Below are 20600 nucleotides of genomic sequence, written 5' to 3'. Positions count from 1 at the left end.
GCTGAGTGATGGGACTAGTAGTCATGTTTAAAACTTGTTAGTGCTGTCTCCATCGCAATTCTGTAGAACTGAGGTTACTAAGTATGGGATAGAAGACAAATCTCTCAGTAATGAAGACCTGGATTTTTTGTCTCAGCTCAGTGAGTACATTGAGATTTTGTTCGATAAGTCATTTTTCCTTTTTGAGCATAGCTTATCATGAAGAGCTTGCTTAGTGAGCTATAGGTTGCTCTTTTGAGGCTATATGCCTGGGGACATTGGCATTGATCCAGAGGGAGTAGGAGGAAAATATGAGAATATGAAATATGAGAATGTTGGAGGGAGTTAGGGAAACTGGTCCATTGCATGTATTTATGATCCAAATATATTATGTATGTGGATGAGATTGTAGAAAAAATATTGCAGGTAAAGACATTGGCATTATAAGAATAAAAATATAGACCTGAGCATACTATAATCTTGGTATTTGAGAGGAGGAAGATCAAGAGCCTAAGGATAGCATTGATTGTGTTATCTGTACCTCATTCAAGGCCAGTTTGGGCTGCATGAGATTAATCTCAAAAATTCAGTGAGGCATATGAGTAAAATTGAGAATAAAGAAATGAATCCTCACATTTACAGACAACTAATTTGATGGTGTGACTGCCACAGCTGATTATCATCTGCAAAAGAATGAGGTTAAATCCTTTATGTCATTAATAATCAAATACCTGGAATTATAAAACTCCTGATCGTGTTTTGTTTGCTGCTGTTAATGATCCTGTGTAGTCAGCTGACCTGCATCTCATCATCCCCCTGCTTCAGCTTCATATTTGATGGGATTATAGGTGTGAGCTATGTTTAGTTTATAAAGTGATAAGAAGAAGGTGAGGTGGTTTCTTTTGTTGTTTGTTTTGATGGCAGAATCTTGGAACTCTTGGAACTCCCTATGTACTCCGACACCTTGGAGCACATGAATTCATAGAAGGCATTAATACATGCCCAGAACCTGAAGCTCTTTGTGCTGGAAATGGCTGTTTTGGAAAAACTACCTTATTCTTGCTTTTTTAGGATTGTTGCAAAGAAATGTTCAAGAATTTTGTTTATAAACAAAATTGGATAATTTTGCGGTGACGCCTCTCTAAAAGAACCAAAAATAAAACAAACAGTGGTGACTAATTTTTATCAATCTAGAGTTTTAAAAAAAAAACTGTTATGAACTGGTTTTTATTTAATCTAGATTACCCTTTCCAGGGCCTGTTTGGAGTAACCCAAGCCTCACAGCCAGGAGGTCTTTTTGGAACAGCTACAAACACCAGCACTGGGACGGCATTTGGAACAGGAACAGGTCTCTTTGGGCAGCCCAGTACTGGATTTGGTGCAGTTGGTTCGGTAGGTATTCAGAATTGACTGTAACTTGAAGTTTTAAAATCTGTTGAAGGAATATGTAAAACAGAAATTGTCTCCCAAGAATTTAATATCGATGTTAAGTTTTTCCTCTTTAATTTTACATATATATAATCTTTTAGTATATTTGCATTTATATTTTGTGTATGTATGCCTTTGCTGCCACACTGCACAAAGCAGTCAGAAACCACTTGTAGGAGTCCAGTCCCTTCTGCTGTATGGTTCTCAGGTCATCAGGCCTGATGGCAAGGACCCTTTCCCACTAAGCCATCTTGCCAGACCCTCTCTTGGTCTTCCTGTCGGGGGCTCAGGCAAGCTGAGGCTGGCTGGAGCTTCGCTCCTCCTGAGTCTCTACCTAGTGCTGGATCCAGGCATGTGCGACTAGTTAGTGTGCCCCAAATCACCAATCATCATGTTCCCGCTTTCCTGGGCCTGCGACATTTTCTGCTGTGCCAGTCTCGTGAAGTGTTGGGGCTACGCCCTGGGTCTCATGCATTCTAGGAAAGCACTGTACTAACGGGGTTGCGTCCCCAGCCCCATTGTTTGCTTTTAGTTCCTACATTGACTTACCTCAGTCCTGGGGTTTTTTGAACATACTGTTAAGGGCTGGGAAGATGGTCCAGCAGTGAAGAGCGCTGGCTGCTCTTCCAAAATACCCGGGCATGATTTCTAGCACTCACATGGCAGCTCAAAAACGGTCTAACTCCAGTTTCAGGGGATCCAACACCATCTTCTGGCTTCTGGAGGCACTGGGCACACACATGGTACACAAGCATACATGTAGGCAAGACACACACATTTAAATAAAAATCTTTAAAAAGAAAGAAAATAGTTTTAATTTTTATATTGAGAAGTAACACTGCTCTTTTTTTTTCGGGGGGGGGCAGGTTTCAAGACAAGGTTTCTCTGTTTTTCAAGATAGCCTTGGCTCTGTCATGGACTCACTTTGTAGACCAGGCTGTTTTCAAACTCACTGAGATCCACCTGCCTCTGCCTGCCAATGCTTGGGATTAAAGGCTTGCACCACCACTGCTCATTTTTATTATGTACAACATAAAATCTTTTTGTGTGTTTGTTTTATTCTTAATGCATTCTGCCACTGCAGGCCCCCTCTAAAAAGCTTCAAAGTTTATTGACATCATAAAATCCATTTGGTGTGTTTAAAGTATGTAGTCTTAATTTAGATTGCTTACATCAGATTTTTTTTTAAGATTTTATTTATTTAATGTGAGTGTTCTACCTGCATGTACTCCTGCACGCCAGAAGAGGGCATCAGATTCCAGTATTGTGGTTGTGAGCCACCATGTGGTTGCTGAGAATTGAACTCGACCTCTGGAGGAGCAGCCAGTGCTCTTCTCTGCTGAGCCATCTCTCCTGCCTTTTTTTTTTTTTTTTTTTTTTTTTTAAATAGGATTTTACTCTGAAGCCCTGGCAAGCACCAACCTTGCTATGTAGAACAGGGTGGCTTCTCATAGAAGTGCTTAAACAGTCTTTTTCTAGTAGGTTACCTCTCTCTACTTGCAAAGTGCTGAGATTGGAGGCCTGCACCACCATGTCCAGCCCAAGTTAGATAAATTTTAACTCCCAGTTTTCCTTTTTGTGTGTGTGTCTTTTAAATTTTTGTTTACTTATTATTTCTTTTTTGTGTTTTGGGAGATAAACTGGTATGGTATTTGGAAATTAAACGCTCGTGGAGTTGATCAAGTTGCTGTAACTATTGTTTTTCTGTGGGAGGTACAACAGTTATTTACCTTGTTGAGTAAATTGTTTAACTATGCATAAACCTAAAAAAAAAAACCAGTACTAAATTTTATATTATAATACCACTTGTGAAAAAAAAATTTACAAAAGTTTTAATGTAACTCGGGGCAGGAATGTGTGGCTAGCATGAGCAAGACCCAGTTTTGACCCCTAGTACTGTGAAGAGCTGGTCAAACATAACCAAGACTGCATTGAATGCTTGAGTTCAACCTGGGCTACAGAGAATTCAAGGCCTGCCTGAACTATATAATGCCCTGCTCAAAAAAATTAGAAAATTAGGGCCTGAAGATGTACTTTAGCATTAAAATGCTTGCTTAGCATACACAAAGCCTCTTCGCTTTCCTTCTCCTTCTCATTCTCTTTCCCTCTTTATTTTTTCCTCTCTCCGGTCTCTAATAAAGAGACGTGGTCTTCTTCCTCACTGTTTTGCAAATGCTGGAATCAGGCCAATTAGCACACTTGGTTAATGAAAACATTTGATTGCCTTAGTATGTCTTTGAGTCACTGAAATCCCTGTTTGCTGAGGTGTTAATTTCCTGTGTTAGTGGCATTGTGCTTATAATATTGTTTGGATTATTGCATCTTTTGATTGTCTATGTTCATCTGTATTAACTTCTCATAAAAGTTAAAACTTTCATTATACATTTGGTACAGGGAGTAGCTTATTTGGATGCACTCTCATTATTTTTAATTCTCTGTGTTGTGTGTCTGGTGTCGGTATGTGCATATCAGTGTACTTCAGAGGCCAGAGGCGTTGGATCCCCCGGAACTAGAGTTACAGGCAGGTTTGACACCTGCCACAGGTGCTGGAACTGTGCTCTAGAGAGCAGTTAGTACTGTTAACCGCTTGGCCATCTCTCCAGCCCTGTTACTATCTTAATTTCTGTCATTTTATGTGTGGATGCATGAGTACAGGTGTCTGAGGGCTGTCAGGTCCCCTGCTGCTAGAGTGCAGGTGGTTAGGAGCCACCCATTATTAGATGGGTGCTGGGAATCAAGTTTACTTGCTTTTGGTTGTATGTCTGTGTGAGGGTGTCAGATCAGAGAGATGCAGACAGTTGTGAGCTGCCATGAGGTTGCTCGGTGTTGGATCTGGGGCCTGTGGAAGATCAGTCGTTGCTCGGCAACTGCTGAGCCATCTCCCCAGCCCCGGTTGTATTTTTTTATTATTTTAATTTTCTTGTATTACTTTCTTTTTAGACCCTGTTTGGCAATAACAAGCTTACAACTTTTGGAACCAGCACAACCAGTGCTCCTTCATTTGGTACAACCAGTGGCGGGCTCTTCGGTAACAAACCAACCCTGACTTTAGGAACCAATACAAACACTTCCAATTTTGGTACATATAAAATGCAGGTTTGACTCTCTTAAAGTTACACTGACTATACCACACATCATTCTCCTGATTCATATGATTGGAAATGTTTTAAAATTCTCAGGTAAGCTGTAGCCTGATCCTAGGTACCAGAAGGGAGGATTTTTAAATCCATGTGCACAGTAGGAGATATTTAATATATTTAGCACAGGCCTTCATTTTCTTTGGATCACCTTATTAACAAATGTGAGCCTCATTTTCTTTGGATCACCTTATTAACAAATGTGAGCCTTCATTTTCTTTGGATCACCTTATTAACAAATGTGAGCCTCATTTTCTTTGGATCACCTTATTAACAAATGTGAGCCTTCATTTTCTTTGGATCACCTTATTAACAAATGTGAGCCTTCATTTTCTTTGGATCACCTTATTAACAAATGTGAGCCTTCATTTTCTTTGGATCACCTTATTAACAAATGTGAACCTTCATTTTCTTTGGATCACCTTATTAACAAATGTGAGCCTTCATTTTCTTTGGATCACCTTATTAACAAATGTGAGCCTTCATTTTCTTTGGATCACCTTATTAACAAATGTGAGCCTCATTTGTCTGAAGCATCCCATTCTACTCATACGTGAGGCTGTGTAAACAAGGAGATTCCATTCTGCAAGTCAAAGCTTTGCGGAATTAGAGGGTTATTCTGGCAGTTTTGTGTGTAGAAGCTAATGCCTATAATCTGTAACTGTTGAAGCAGGAGCCATGGTTTCTAGTCTAGGCCATCCCAGGCTACGGATGAGACTGTCCTAAAAATACAAGCAATAATACAAGTATCCTTAAAAGTTTTGAATGTCTGTTTCTTACTTAAAAATCAAGAAAATAGAGATAAGATTGAGGAAATTGTTTAAAAAGGAATAAAAAGGAACTTTATTCTTTTGAGATGTTTTAGAAATATTTTAACTAGTTTAGAAGAAGCATCATGTTTCAACCTCATCAGTGATTATGTTTTCAGACATTCAACATTGTGTAATATGTACAAAATTAATTGACAAGGGAATTAGTAGTTCAAATGTCTGATGAACATTTTGTTGCCAGAGTCTTCATTAGGAAATGTTTGATTTTTCTGGGAAGATGTGTACAGAGTAATGTTACTGCCAGTGTTACTGGCCTGGCAGTTAGAACTCTCTTTAGAGAGCTCTTGGTCCTTTTGTTTGTTTCCTTTGATGGCCAAGTTGGGGTAGAACACAGGTTCTTGTGTTCTAGCAAGCCTTCTACCATTGAATCAAATTCCCAGCATGTTTAGTGGGTTTTATGTGGTCTTGTAACCTACTAGAAAAAGACTGTTTAAGCATTATCAGGTTAGTGTATTCACAAAATAGGAGCTATTTGAAGAAGACATGTAAGACTTGTTACATATCTATTTTTAGACTCATATTTGATTTTTATACCTCCTTTAAAAACTACCTTCTTTACGTATTTGTCAAATGTAGGAGTGCTCTATCTGCATGTATACCTACATACCTGAGGAGGGCATCAGATCCCTTTATAGATGGTTATTAGCCACCATGTGCTTGCTGGAGATTGAACTCAGGACCTCTGGAAGAGCAGACAGTGCTCTTAACCACTGAGCCATCTCACCAGCTCAGAAGGTTTATTTTTTTAATGACAGTTTTTTTGTACAGGCTATACAGATAGCCGGTTTCCTTGGAGGTTTGTTTGTTTTTGAGACAGGATCTTATTATACAGCCCTGTTTGGCCTGGAGCTTGTGTAGACTAGGCTAGCCTCAAACTCAGGAGAACCACCTGCCTTTCCTTTCAAAATTCTAGAATTAAAGGTGTGTGCCACCATACCTGCCTCTGTTTTTTATTACAAGGTTGTATTTATACTCATGCTCACTGATTTCAGTAGGAAATCATCTTTATCTGGTGTGCCTCACTAGCTATATGCCGAATTTGAATTACATTTAATTAGTAGTATTGTTTTGAAGTATCAGAGTCAGGGAGAATTGGAAGAAATGTGTGGTATAAACAGTGTAAAGTTGGTACTTAGATTTCTCCTGTGGATTTAAGATAGTCCTTGAATAGCTTGTTTTCTGTTATAGGACTGTGGTCCTGTTCTTTTAAATTTTAATTAAAAGAGAAAGTATCTTTAAGTAAATTTTCTTTTTAAATTTTAGGTTGATTGTGCTTGAGTGAGCAATACTCCGTGTGTTTGTGTGTGTGTGTGTGTGTGTGTGTGTATGTGTGTGTGTGTGTGAGAGAGAGAGAGAGAGAGAGAGAGCTAACACTATTGAAGAAAAACTTTAATCAACACATGGATTACTTGTTGAGATTGAATCAGATTATATGTTTAGATTTTAAAGTGACAGAAATATGCTTGGTTTCAGACTTTATCTCCTTTGGTTTTAAGATTATTTTCATTGTTTAACAACCAGATACTGACATAACAAAGTACAATCATGTTAGTGATACTGTTAACTACTTCAGAGTACTTACTTTACTGCTGAGGTTTCATTTCTCCTCTTATTCTCCTCTATTTTATTCTCCCTTTTTGAGACAGTCTTGCTATGCAATGGCTTCAGTCTTCCAAGACCTTAAATTACAAGCACGAGCCATCACACTGAGCTTTCATGATAATTTTTAAATGACTAAGTGTCTTTAGAACAAGAATTTCCTGGCTTATGATTGATCACTTCTTAGCACTATAGCTTAACGGTTCATTAATTATTTGTTTTGTTGCTATTTCATCAAAAGGAATACTAAAATGTGCTCTCACTAACAAAGATAAAACAGTAACACAATATTGATATTGTTTGATACCTGTGAATTTTAACAGGGAGTTAGTTAAAAGAGTTTCTCTAATTGGCAGGCCTTAGTTAAGGAAGAGTGGTTTGCTCAACCTTTCATCGACACAAGAAGAAATTGTTCAATTCAAGATAGGCTGCTGATAGGTTATAGATTTGTTTGTTTACAGTATAGTGACAGTAGTGGTGATGTATACTTGTGATCCCAGCACTTGGAGAGAAGAGGGCTGATGGTCGGTAGTTACAAGCCCCTGTTAGTGCCTAGCTACTTAGAGGCTTGAGTTCTGTGAAATCTTCTTCAAAAGGTGAAGAAGGAAAAAAAAGCTAGCTGAGCTTTAGAGTGTTCCTATGAATTTATATAGTGTGACCTTGTGAAAGCACCTCGCATCACTGTCTATGTCAGATCTTTCAGTTTGAAACAAAAATTGCTATACAGGATTTTTTTTTGTTTTGTTTTGTTTGTTTTTCAAGACAGAATTTCTCTGTGGCCTTAACTCTCTTGGACTTGTTCTGTAGACCAGGCTGGCCTCAAACACAGAGCTCCACCTGCTTCTGCCTCCTGAGTGATGGGATTAAAGGTGTGTGCCACCACTGCCTGGCTCAGGTGTCAGAAATTTCTAACATGTTTTATTAGTTGATAATTTGGGATTCGTTAATATTAATAACTTAAAGATACAAAGCTTAAGATTAGTTTGTGTTAAAACTCCCTTTTAGAGAAAAGTGAGAGTTTTAAAACTACAATCCACTCATTCTTTTTTTCTCCTTAGGTTTTGGCACAAATAATAGTGGGACTAGTATTTTTGGAAGTAAACCAGCACCCGGGACTCTGGGAACTGGACTTGGTACAGGATTTGGGACAGGTAAGAAAGTGTTTGCATGAATTTTAGGAAGTAATAATACAAGTTGAGTTTATGAATTTTATTAGCTCATATGCCTATAAATATGAGGCTTAGATTTCATTTTTTCAAACAGATTTACTGAAGTATTTCTAGCAAATATGTTTTACCAGGTCATAAAATGTATGTTTATATTAAGTTCACAAAATGTAGATTTTGAGTTATAGAAAAAGTACCTTTTCCACATAAAAGTTTGTTCTCCTTTAGTCCTGTTCTATATGGGAGTTTTAGTTTAAAATGTGTGAATTGTTAGTGTAGTGACAATAACTTAAATCCCTCTGTCTTAACTTTATATGAGTTAAGCCTCATGGTAAGACAGAGCATAGAGAGTATATTTTATGGTAAATAACATGCTCTTCAGTTTTACAAAAGCTTGTGCATACTTTTTATCCCTCTTCCTCCTGTTATTTTTTAGTACATTTTTGTTATTGTTTTTGTTTTTCGAGACAGGGTTTCTCTTTGTAGCCTTGGCTGTCCTGGACTCTCTTTGTAGACCAGGCTGGCCTCAAGCTCACAGAGATCTGCCTGAGCCTTACAGAGTGCTGGGATTATAGGCATGTGCCACCATGTCCAGCTTTTTCAGTATATTTAAAATATTGACCTTTCTTCCTGTGTACCTGTTTTCAGCATTTGGAAGGGGGTTGTCCCTAAAGGTGGGTTTTTCTCCATGTCTAGTAAAATAGGTTTTAAGTATACATATTTGCTTATTTTATCTAGTCCTCTCATCACTGGTATAGTAATTTAGTTGCAAAACTACTTCAAAATCTCTGCTTCCACTGCCTGGTTTTCTGTTTTCTTTGCTTTTGTGGTATGTTTTTTCCTACACCATCTTAATAGACACTTTTTCTATGTTCCTTTGAACTGTTAACCATTTTCCTCCCTGTGTTTGGAGACAGTCTCATTATGTAGTTTTGGTTGACCTTGATGTCACTCTGTAGACCAGTCTGGCCTCAAACTCACAAAGATTCACCTCTCTCTGCCTCCCAAGTGCTGGGATTCAAAGTGTATCACCATACCCAGCTAATCTTTTTTTTTTTTTTTTTTGAAATAAGTATTATCAAAATACTTTAACAGTTCAGAAATACCATGAAAAGTTCAAGTAGTTCAGCTGTGAAGTGATCAGCTATTTAGATTTTTAGCTGTAGCTTGTCCATAATCCCCTCCTGCAATTTTTTTTTCCAAACATGGTTACACATACACATTTGTACATGGCCATTTTATGTTTAGGGATTTTAGTTGCATTTTTAGTTGAACCTTATTTGAGATGTTTTGCACTGCTGAGGATTGAAGCCAGGGTCCCATACACAGTAGGCAGATGTGGTTCATATTTATGTTAGTGACTTTTGGTTTGAATTTTGTCTTTATAGCAGAACAAATACAGATTTATTAAGGAAAAATGAGAAAACACTTCTAAGAATATGAGGCTCTTCCGGGGAAGAGTACCTGTGAGCTAGCTTAGACAACAGGCTAAGGTGGCATTGCTGAGCATTGTTGTCTTGGTCTGCAACGGGGATTCAAGGGAATGAACTAAAAATTTGCATAGTAAGAAAACCGTTTCTTAAAGTTTCATCGTAGGTAAATGTGGGTTATGTTTTGCATCTCATTATAATTCTTTTTTTTTTTAAGATTTATTTGTTTGTTTGTTTATTGATTATTCAGTGTTCTGCCTGCATGTACACCTGCAGGCCAGAAGAGGGCACCAGATCTCATTATAGATGGTTGTGAGCCATCATGTGGTTGCTGGGAATTGAACTCAGGAACTTTGGTAGAACAGCCAGTGCTCTTAACCTCTGAGCCATCTCTCCAGCCCTTTTTTTTTTTTTAAACATTAGCTTGTTTTGGTCCGGGTGTGTAGATTTCATTTCAAAATAATGGCTTAATATCTGTGTGTATGTGTGTATATACACACAGGTATAATTTGTACTTGCCATAATTCACTTTTTAGTACCATCAATTGTTGAGTTTTCTGGTATTAATAGCAAACACCCTCAGTGAAAAGTTTTGTTACATAATTTTGTATTTGTGTTACTGTATAATTAATAAGTCAAATTAAAATTGCTATTTAGAAGATGTACGTTATAGCTGTGCCTGATGGTGTACACCCATAATCCCAGCACTCAGGAGTCAGGGGCAGGTGGATCTCTGTTTATTCTAGGCCAGCCCGGTCTACAAAGCTAGTCCAGGACAGCCAGGGCTACACAGAGAAACCCTGTCTCAAAAAAAAAAAGGATACAAAACGAAAAAGATGTATATTACTATTTGTTGGTCTTGTTGATTTATCTTGCAAAAACAGTGTCATTTTACATTGGTTTTTACATTGTTTGATGTGTTAATTTTCTCATACCTTTTCTATGTTGTTTGGCTTTTTCTTTATGAGTTGGAATCTCACTTCCCTTTTATCTGTATCTTGTGTATTCCTCTTTCTGTATTTTTTTAAAACAAGGTTACAAACTCCTACACTTGAGGGATTCTTCTAGCCATATAGCTGAGACTACTGTAGGCATGTGCTATCACGTGAGCTTATTTGTCTTTCTGTGAATGGGTGTCTTGTCTGCATGTATGTGTGTGTATGCACATGCTCGTGGTGGTCAGAAGGGGCCATTTAATGCCGAATCACTGGAGCTGGAAGTACAGGTGACTGTTAGTTGCTCTTTGGGTGCTGGGAACCAAGCCTTGGACCTTGGAGCCAGTATTGCTAACAGCTGAAACATTTCTCTAGATACTTAATAGATTTTTCCATTTTTGCATATGTGATAGTGGAAACTGGTATATTCCAGTGACTTGTGGTAAAAGTGGAAATCTTTATGTGAGCCTATTGGTTATTTGAATCTTTCTGTCCCATATATTTGAACATGGCTTATTTTTAGTAAATGTGTTTATTATTGTGTATATATTATAGCTTCTAGTGGTAGAATTTTATTTGTGCCCTCCTTTACTATTTTTTTCCAGTCTGGTCTTAAACTTCTGGACTTGCCTTAGATATTTGGGCAGTGTGGATTATGGGTGCTGGAGTTTGAATTCAAGTTCTTTTACATGCTGGGCAGTCTTACCAATTGAGCTTTTACCCCAGGCTGGCCTTTAGCTTAGTATTTTAATTTTTTTAAATAATTTATTTAATTTTATTTTAGGTGCATTAGTGTGAAGGTGTCAGATCCCTTGGAATTGAGGTTGCAGACAGTTGTGAGCTGCCATGTGGGTTCTGGGAATTGAACCCTGGTCCTTTGGAAGAGCAGACAGTGCTCTTATCCACTGAGCCCTCTCTCCAGCCTCTTAATATTTTAATTTAATATTGGAGACATCTTATCACTATGCAGCCCTGGCTGTCTTGCAACTCTCTTAAGTAGATCAAAATCAGCCATCTACCTTCCTCTGTTGCTAGAATTGAAGTCATGTTGTGCTATACTGGGCCTTATAAAGGCTTTTTAAATCTATGCTCCTGCCTCTGCCTTGTGTTAATTCGGCTGTTTTCAGATACTTGATTCAAAGTCCATTCCTTAGCTCTGTATTGATCTTTTGCTGGTACCAAAGATATGTGCCACCATACATAACAAGTTCTATCTGTGGTCCTGGCTGTTCTGGAACACCAGGTAGTAGACTCAGGCCTTAGACTCAGAGATCTGTCTGCCTTTTCTTCCTCTGGAATGCTAGGATTAAGGCAAACATCATCATGCCCTGCAACCTTTGAACTTTTTAACATGCCAAAATTATACCACAGGTTTTGAAATGGTTATTTTTTGGTAGTGTCTGTGTGTGTGTGAAAGAGAGAATGAGAAAGAAAACATGATCCTAAAGCATAAACAGTATACATCAATATTTTCTTTAAATCCTGTAGTTAATAATAGCTTTGTTTTTGGTTTTTTGAGACTGGGTTTCTCTGTGTAGCCTTGGCTGTCCTGGACTTGCTTTGTAGACCAGGCTGCCCCAAACTCACAGAGATCTGCCTGCCTCTGCCTCCCTGAGTGCTGAGATTACAGGCTTGTGCCACCACGCCCAGCATAATGATAGCTTTGTTTATCAGCAAATAAAAGGGGGCTTTTTGAAGGAGATTATTTATATGTTTATATAGATAGAAAACACAAAAATTTATGTTTATATAGATAGAAACACAGAACATCTATATGTTTATATAGATAGTTTTGAGACACTCTTATGTATTATAGACTAGCCTCAAACTTGTGTAGCCAAAGATGAAGGATGACCATGAACTTTTGATCCTCCTGCTTTCCTCTTCCAAGTGTTAGGATCAAAAGCCTGTGCTGCCACACACTGTTTATGTGGTGCTAATGGATTGAACCCAGGGTTCAGTGCACACTAGACAAGCCTTCTACCAACTGAGATACATTCCCAGCCATTTCAAACAAACAAACCGAATTTCTTGTAGCACAAGCTTGTCTTAAGTTTGCTGTGCTACTACCAAGGGGCTTTAATTCTAAGCATAAGACTTGACGGATGCCCATTGATTTGTAATGTGTTAACATCTTGATAATTGCATTATCAGTTGAAAATGTGTTTAATACAGTTAGCCTACGAAACATCATAGCTTGTCCTTGCTTGCTTTAAGCATGTTTAGAATATTCATGTACCTGCTTTTGAGCATCCCACAAGAGTATCAAGCTTGATATCTTTAACTGAGAAAAGCGTCTAACTCAAAAATCAAAGCATAGTTTCTGCTAAATGATCATTATAAAGTCACAGAAGTTTAATACTGTCTGTATTTCCAGTCAGGTGGTTTTGTTTGTCATTTAATTTTGCTTACAGACAAGTTAATGTTTTTTCTTACATGTTTGAGTTTTATTTTATGTGATTACATTTCTCCTTGGATTCTGGATCTTAAAGATGACTAACAGTGTCTCTGCCTTTAGTACAAGCTTTTAAAATGTTCAGTATCATTCTTCCTGATACTATCTCTTAATTCCATAATTTAATAGCATAACCTTTAATGTTTGCCTTAATTATTTTTCATAGGCTGCAGATTATATTTCCTTATTCATACTTTCCCCATATAAATAAATTAAAAGACAAAATCAGTAGAAGACTTTACACCACTAACCTTAGTAGCAATAGATCATATGTGGAAATTAGGATTGTGAGAGTTAGCAAGTAAATATTACAGAGATTCCAGGACTATTAGATTTGCTAAAACAGACTTTAAACTTTAAGAAGAACATATTCTGAAATTGTTAAGATAGGTTTTTCTGAGTAGCCTTGGCTGTCCTGGACTCATTTTGTGCGTCAGGCTGGCCTCAAATTCAGAGAGCCACCTGCCTCTGCCTCCTAGAGTGCTGAGTTTACAGGCGCGTACCAGTATGCCTGGCTGAGCTTGATACTATTGAGCTAAATGGGTGTCATTTGCGGTTTCTTTTTTCTTTTTTTTCTTTTTGAGATATAGAGATTCAAACTCATTCCTCAACAGAAGTATATTTTCCTAATACACTGGCCTTTAGATACTTAGTGAGTAGTTTGGTTATACAGATACTAACTTTAAATATGAGTTGATTTGTGTTGTTTTTTATTTTGGTTTGGTTTTTTTTTTTATATGCTTAGGTTTAGGATACTAGTTTTTTAACAATTTGATTCCTAAGACACACAGACAGTACATAATAATTAAGTAAAAACTAATTTCTCCACTAAATTAAGTTTTTTATTTTTCCAGACAGTTTCTCTGTGTATCCTTGGCTGTCCTTGAACTCACAGAGATCCACCTGCCTGTCTCCTGGAGTACTGAGATTACAGGCATGTGCCACTGCACCTGGATTACATTAAAACTTTTTAACATCTATTTATAGCTTTACATGTATGAGTGTTTTGCCTGCTTGCTTGTATGTATGTGTACTATGTACATGTCTGGTGCCTTTGAAGGTCAAGAACACTTCAGATTCCCTTGACCTGTAGTTACAGACTATTTCAAGCCACCATGTAGGTGCTGGAATCAAGCCTGAGTTCTCTGCAAGAGAAAACTCTGAACCATCTCTCTATTCCCCCCCCAACACACACACACTCTGTCTCTCTCTCTCTCTCTTTATTTATTTATATATATTTTTTGAGACGTTTTTCTGTGTAACAGCCCTGGCTGTCCTAGAACCAGCTCTGTAGGCCAGGCTGGCCTTAAACTCAGAGATTAGCCTGCCTCTGCCTCCCAAGTGCTGGGATTAAAGGGGTGCATCACTCAGTTTTTGTTTTTAATAATAGTGTTGTATATCTGTATTTTCAGGATTTAGGTAGAAGAAGGAGCTCTTATTACAACTAGTCTAGTTCAAGTACTAACTTGAGTTTGTTTAGTTCTTACATCATGAGACTTTTGGCCTTTTGAAAAAAGTAAGTTTACGTAGTTAAAGCTGTTTTCAGTAGATGTTATATAGTTAAAAAGTTTTACTTTTTCTTCCCCCAGCACCTGTGTGACAGCTCTCAGCTATGTATAACACCAGTCCCAGGGATTTGATGCCTTCTTCTGGCCTCCATGAGCAAACACACATGTGGTATATAGATTTACATGGCAGGCAAAACACACATACACAAAAATAAATAATTTTTAAGTTGACATTATGATTGGGTCAACTATATTTTGATTTCTAAATACTGAAATATACAGGGATTTTTTTTAATTCTTTGAAAATGTGTTTACTTTAGAGTAGTTGCTAATGCCTTGGTTACACTGCCAGACATAGCTAGCTTCCACCCTCCTTCTTATCACATTGGTAACTCTGATCTTCAATGGAATAGAAGTCCTTATTTTAGGCATTAGTTAATACTTTGTGTGTTTAATAGGTACCATGCATCTTGTAAATACTGTGAGAATGTTTATTCATTTAATAATTAGGATAAATATCTAAGCTATCCATTATTGTCTCATGTTGTAGTTGAGGAAGCTAACACAATGAAAGATGATTTTTGCATCTATTGTACCCAGCCTAGAGCGTAGCATGAAGTCAGCATTTATCACATTAGCTCTTTTCTTGAAATGACTGGTCATGTTGAAGCTTCCAAATGTATTATATCTTTAAGTAACTGACCTCTGGCACAATAGTCAAAGGATCTTCTGTGGCACTTGTTCTTTCCTCTTGTCTCCGTAGCTCTTGGTGCTGGACAGGCATCTTTGTTTGGAAACAACCAACCTAAGATTGGAGGGCCTCTTGGTACAGGAGCCTTTGGGGCCCCTGGATTTAATACTACGACAGCCATTTTGGGCTTTGGCGCCCCCCAGGCCCCAGTAGGTAAGTGTCAGTCACTTTAGAAGGCTTTTACAGTTTATTTCTTGCTGATACTGAGCTTGCTGACTTGATTTTCTACTGTCCCAACTCTGCTAAAGCAGTATGCATATGAACATCATTAAACAGCCATGTAATAAAGAAGGGCTTAGATTCCAGCTTCTTGATCCTCCTTGTTCGTAGGCTTGATCTCCCTTAAAAATCACTTTCATTATTTTTTTAATTTACCTAGCACATGTTGAAGTTTGTTTCACTAAGTAATGTGCTTATATTGTTGTGTTTCGTTTTAACATAAGTAAATTTAACTTGTTACGGTTGACAATTCAGCTCTTGCCTATCTCCCGTTTTGTTTACCCCTCCAGTGTTAACATTCTATACTTGCTAAATTTCCTAAGGTTTTACTTTTATCTGTTGTGATGTCTTATATTCTTCATTCATATGAATGTACTTGCCTGGTTTTTACAGTATCTACTACCCTATTTCTAGCCAAAGGCAACTATCTGAGTTTTAAATGTAAATATCTCTTTAAGCCATATGTCACTGGAATGAGAACTTAGAAACCTGGCATCAATAGTGTGAGTTGGGAAAAACTGAGTTGGTTTTGTTTTGTTTGTTTGTTTGTTTGTTTCTTTGTTTGTTTTTTTTTTCTTTTTGTTTGGTTTTGAAGATTTTATAATTTTATTTTATCCATATGAATGTTTGGCCTGCATGTGCGTCTGTGCACTTTTTATGTGCCTGGTGTTTGTGGAATCCAGAAGAGGGCATCAGATTCTCTTGAATGGAAGGAGGTAGTTGTGAGCTACCCTGGGGGTGCTGAAAACCAGACCTGAGTCCCCTGCCAGGGAGGACTCAGTTAAGAGCCAGTGCTCTTAACCGCAGAACTGTCTCTCTGGTGGCAGAAAGGAGGTTTTGTTTTTGTTCTTTTGTTTTCAAAACAGGGGTTCGCTGTGTAGCCCTGGCTGTCCTGGAACTCACTTTGTAGAGGAGGCTGGCCTCAGAGCTTAGAAATCCACTTGCTTCTGCCTCCTGAGTGCTGGGATTAAAGGTGTGCACCACCAAGCCCAGCCAGAAATGAGTTTTTACATGACTAAATTAATGAGCTGTTTTGTCACAATATTATACTACATTTTGAGATTCTTATAAATTTAAGCTGTGTATATTTATAATTTTGTCAACTAGGTGATAGTGTTTATTGATGTTCCTTTATCGGTGGGCTATCATTGCCTTTCCCTAGTCTTATCTTTTTTCCTTTCTTGTATGTATGTAAATATAGTTAAAGATTTTAGATGTTATTTTATGTGTGTATTTTACTTGCATGTATGTAGAGTACACCAGGTGCACACCAGGTGCCCAAGGAGACCAGGATAGGGAATCGGATCCCCTGGTCCTTGTTACAGTTTTGAACCATCATGTGGACTCCGGGATTTGAGCCTGGGTTTTTTACTGCAGGAGCAACAAGTGCTCTTAACTACTGAGTCAGCTGTCAGCTAGCTCCCTGTTTTTATATCTTTATATTGATAGTTGATATGGCCTGATTTACTGTTGTTTTCTGTTCTTTGGTTAAAAACAAGTTGAAAGTCAGACGTAGTGGCACTCACCTGTAAGTGACACTTGAGGCACAAGGATCAAGAATTCAAGGTATTTTTCAGCTACATAGCAACTTCAGCTACCTTATCTCAAAAAAACAAACAAGACAACCCCAAAGATTTCCTCTTTTCAGCCATATGAGTTTAGACATTGATTTTTCTTGAGAGTCTGGGTTTGCTAATTGATTCCAAAATTTTCAGATATCTTTTGTTCCTTAATTCATTAGGGTTTTTAAATTTTGATTCTGCTTTGTGATCTTTTCCATTTATATTTAAAAAAAAATAATTAAAACCTTATTGGCAATTCTGTGTTTGTATTTACCAGCATCTTTCATCTTATAAGTTGTAGTCTGAAAACCAGAAAGTTCCCTAAATGTTGGAATGTGAATTCTCAGTTGATGAATGATGCCATTTTTTTCGATAGTTGCTTTTGTCCTTTCCGTGGACTTATTTAGTTTTCATGATCTGTGGTTTACAGCTTATCTGTTGGGTGTCAGTGAAGTTAGGAGAATGACAGTGGGTAGTTTTCTTGTTGTTTTTAATTGCTCCTGCTTATTTTTATCTATCTATCTGTCTGTCTGTCTGTCTTATCTGTCTATCTATCCTGGTTTTTTGAGGCAGGGTTTTTCTGTGTAACAGATCCCTACTGTCCAGGACTCACTTTGTAGACCAGACTGACCTCAAACTCACAGAGATCCCTCTGCCTCTCTCTCCCAAGTGCTGGTATTAAAGGTGTTCAGCCACGCATGCCCAGCTGTCAGCAGGTAGTTTGAGAAGTGGAATTTTTTTTTTTAAGATGGATCTCATGTATCCCAGATTGACCTCGAACTCCCTATGTAGCTGAGAATGACATTGATCTTCTGATCCTCCTGCCTCCAAACCCCAGTACTTACATGCCACTCTATCCTTTTCATATTGCAGAGTAAGGATCAGTCAGACCAAGTACATTATGCAGAATAGACACAGTGTCAGCTGAGTTACATTCATGGCCTCTGCAGGCAACTACACATTTATTCTTCTGTTTTACTTTAGTCCTACTTGATCAAATGTGGTGCCCTCTTCCCTATCTCTCATTTTTCAGATGATCAGATGTAGCTCATACTGTATTAAAAAGGCTGGCCTTGAGCTCCTGATTCTCTTTGCCTCTGCCTGCCAAGTGCTGGGAACACAGGCATGCATGACCACACTTGACTCTTGGCTCAGTTGTCTATTATTGCCCTTTTGTAAATAGTTGTATTAACTTTTAGAACGTCTAACTTGTATCACAAAATCTTAATTAAAAGGTGCTAGTCTTATAGTCAGCCATCATTGGGTGGAGGTCTCATTTTCAAATTTGTCGTGATGGTATCCCTATATGTCCTTATAGTTTGGTGTTCTCATTTGGTGTATCAGACTTGATTCTTTTGAAATTCTACCCAATCTCCTAACTCCAAGCAGAATTGATATGCTAGAACTGTTTTTTCAAGCACTCAGGGGCACAGGCAGGTAGATAGATTTGAGTTCAAGGCCAGCCTTGGCCTAAGAACAAGTGCCAGGATAGCCAGGTTACACAGAGAAAGTCTCAGAAGATAGACACACACACACAGAGACTTGATTTTTTTTTTTCAATTCCTTTAATGATTTGGTATAATTCTTTGAGATGTTTTCAAGTTGTTGTGACTAGAATATAATAGCAATAGTAGTTTCACTAGTGTTCTCATTAATTTTTGCTCACATCTCAGCACTGTTATCTGTGTCTTTAATTTTTTTTTCATGTGTGTGAGTATTTTGCCTGCGTGGATGCATGTGCACCACGTGTGTGCCTGGTGCCTGCAGAGGCCAGAAGAGGTGTTGGTTTTCTAGAACTGGAATTATGGGTAGTTGGTGAGTCACCATGTGGATGCTGGGAACTGAACTTGGATCTTCTGTAAAAGTGACATGCTCTTAACCATTGAGCCATACCCCCTACTACACACACACTGTGTATGCGAGGTGTGTGTGCATGTTCAAGTACTCCAAAGGCATCAGGTCCTCTGGAGCTGAAGTTACAGGAAGTTGCAGATATTTGTGAACTGCCTACTGTGGGCATTAGGAATTGAACTCTGGTTCTCTGGAAAACCAACATTTGCTTTTAACTGCTAAACCATCTCTCTAGACCCTAAATCTTTTTCTGTTGTTTGTGTTTTATTTTTATTTTTAAAGATTTGTTTATTTTATGTATGAGTGCTCTATCTCCATGTACTCCTACATGCCAGAAGAGGACACCAGATCACATTATAGATAGTTGGGAGCCACCAAGTGGTTGCTGGGACTTGAACTCAGGACCTCTGGAAGGACAGCCAGTGTTCTTAACCACTGAGCCATCTCTAGCCCTGTTTTTTATTTTTCAAGACAGGGTTTTTCTGTGTACCCCTGGCTGTCCTGTAGACCAGGCTGGCATTGAGCTTACAGAGATCCAAGTGGTAGTATGAGCACCGCCCCGCTCCTGAATCTTGTTTTGAAATGTTTATACTGGGACTGTAAAACAAATTTTTCTAAATAAGCTTGGGGTTTGTTAAATATTTTTAAGCGATTATTATGTACGTAGATGCTTTGCTACATCTATTTCTGTGCACCTCCTGCTCACAGTGCCCATAGAGCATCAATACCCTGGAACTGTAGTTAACATATGACTGTTACATATGAACATACGTAACATATGAACCTCCCCCCCCCAGGGCCTCTGGGAAAACAACTAGTTCTTTACTGCTCTATCTCTGAGATCTTCGTTTTTATTCTTATGATCAAGAATAAAAGGTGTGTGACCTATAGGTCAGCTTTAAATTTTTTTAAGGGGTGAAGGATTTCAAGTAACAAAATAAGTAAAGACACAGACTTCTTGGGCAAGGGATATACCACCACGGTAGTGTTTGCTTAGCTTGTATGAGACTCTCAATTCAACCAAAGGAAAAAAGATTTGTTATTTCTGGAACTTCTTAGTCTTCTTGTATAACTTTTTGTTTTATGCAAATTATTTTTGATAACTTGCGTATATTTTTTGCTTATGTAGTCTTTTTTTTTAATAATTACTTATTTGTGGCAGAATCTTAATATGTTACCTGGGCTAACCTTGCGCTCATCCCTCCTGTTTTAAAGCCTTCCAAGTAGCTGGAATTACAGACATATGCCACTATGGCTGACTTTTGTCTATAGTTCTAAGTGTTTTAGTGACTGGTCTGAATTTAGATGATTTACTGTAGGCTCTTTAAATCTCTTTGTTATCTTTATTATTAAATGCTCTGGGTCTCAAGTTCTTGACAGTACTTTTACTACTCCCTAAATATCAACAAACAAGAGTCTTAACGTAATACATTGTGTGGCTGTATATTTCAGACAATCTTTAAAACAGGCTTTAAAACAGGAGGGATGAGCGCAAGGTTAGCCCAGGTAACATATTAAGATTCTGCCACAAATAAGTAATTATTAAAAAAATATCAACAAACAAGAGTCTTAACGTAATACATTGTGTGGCTGTATATTTCAGACAAGGTCTTTCTCTGTAGCCCAAGTAGCCTCTAAGTCACTGCAGTCCTTATGGCCTTCCAGTGATAGGATTATGGGTTTGAGCCATGAAGCCTGTCTGGATACATCCAGCTCTACAGACTTGTAGGACTAAGGTGGATCTATCTGA

At 38.0% G+C, this 20600-nt stretch overlaps 1 protein-coding gene across 6 annotated transcripts in view; it reads left to right on the top strand.

Moving 5' to 3' along the window:
• Nup98 (nucleoporin 98 and 96 precursor) overlaps positions 1-20600 on the top strand; it is a 77562-nt gene that overhangs the window by 19068 nt on the left and 37894 nt on the right. For 2 of the 6 annotated variants that reach the window (XM_021652020.2, XM_060367708.1), the window contains exons 9-12: positions 1234-1371; positions 4348-4486; positions 8032-8124; positions 15231-15371. In XM_021652020.2, the coding sequence (XP_021507695.2) occupies positions 1234-1371; positions 4348-4486; positions 8032-8124; positions 15231-15371 (511 nt within the window). The remainder of the gene's footprint in view (positions 1-1233; positions 1372-4347; positions 4487-8031; positions 8125-15230; positions 15372-20600) is intronic. The other 4 variants (XM_021652022.2, XM_060367710.1, XM_021652021.2 and 1 more) reach the window with 3 other exon arrangements.

Source organism: Meriones unguiculatus, chromosome 14 (genome assembly GCF_030254825.1).
Source record: "Meriones unguiculatus strain TT.TT164.6M chromosome 14, Bangor_MerUng_6.1, whole genome shotgun sequence".
Lineage (NCBI taxonomy): Eukaryota > Metazoa > Chordata > Mammalia > Rodentia > Muridae > Meriones > Meriones unguiculatus.
This window is presented reverse-complemented; position numbering and strand designations above follow the sequence as displayed.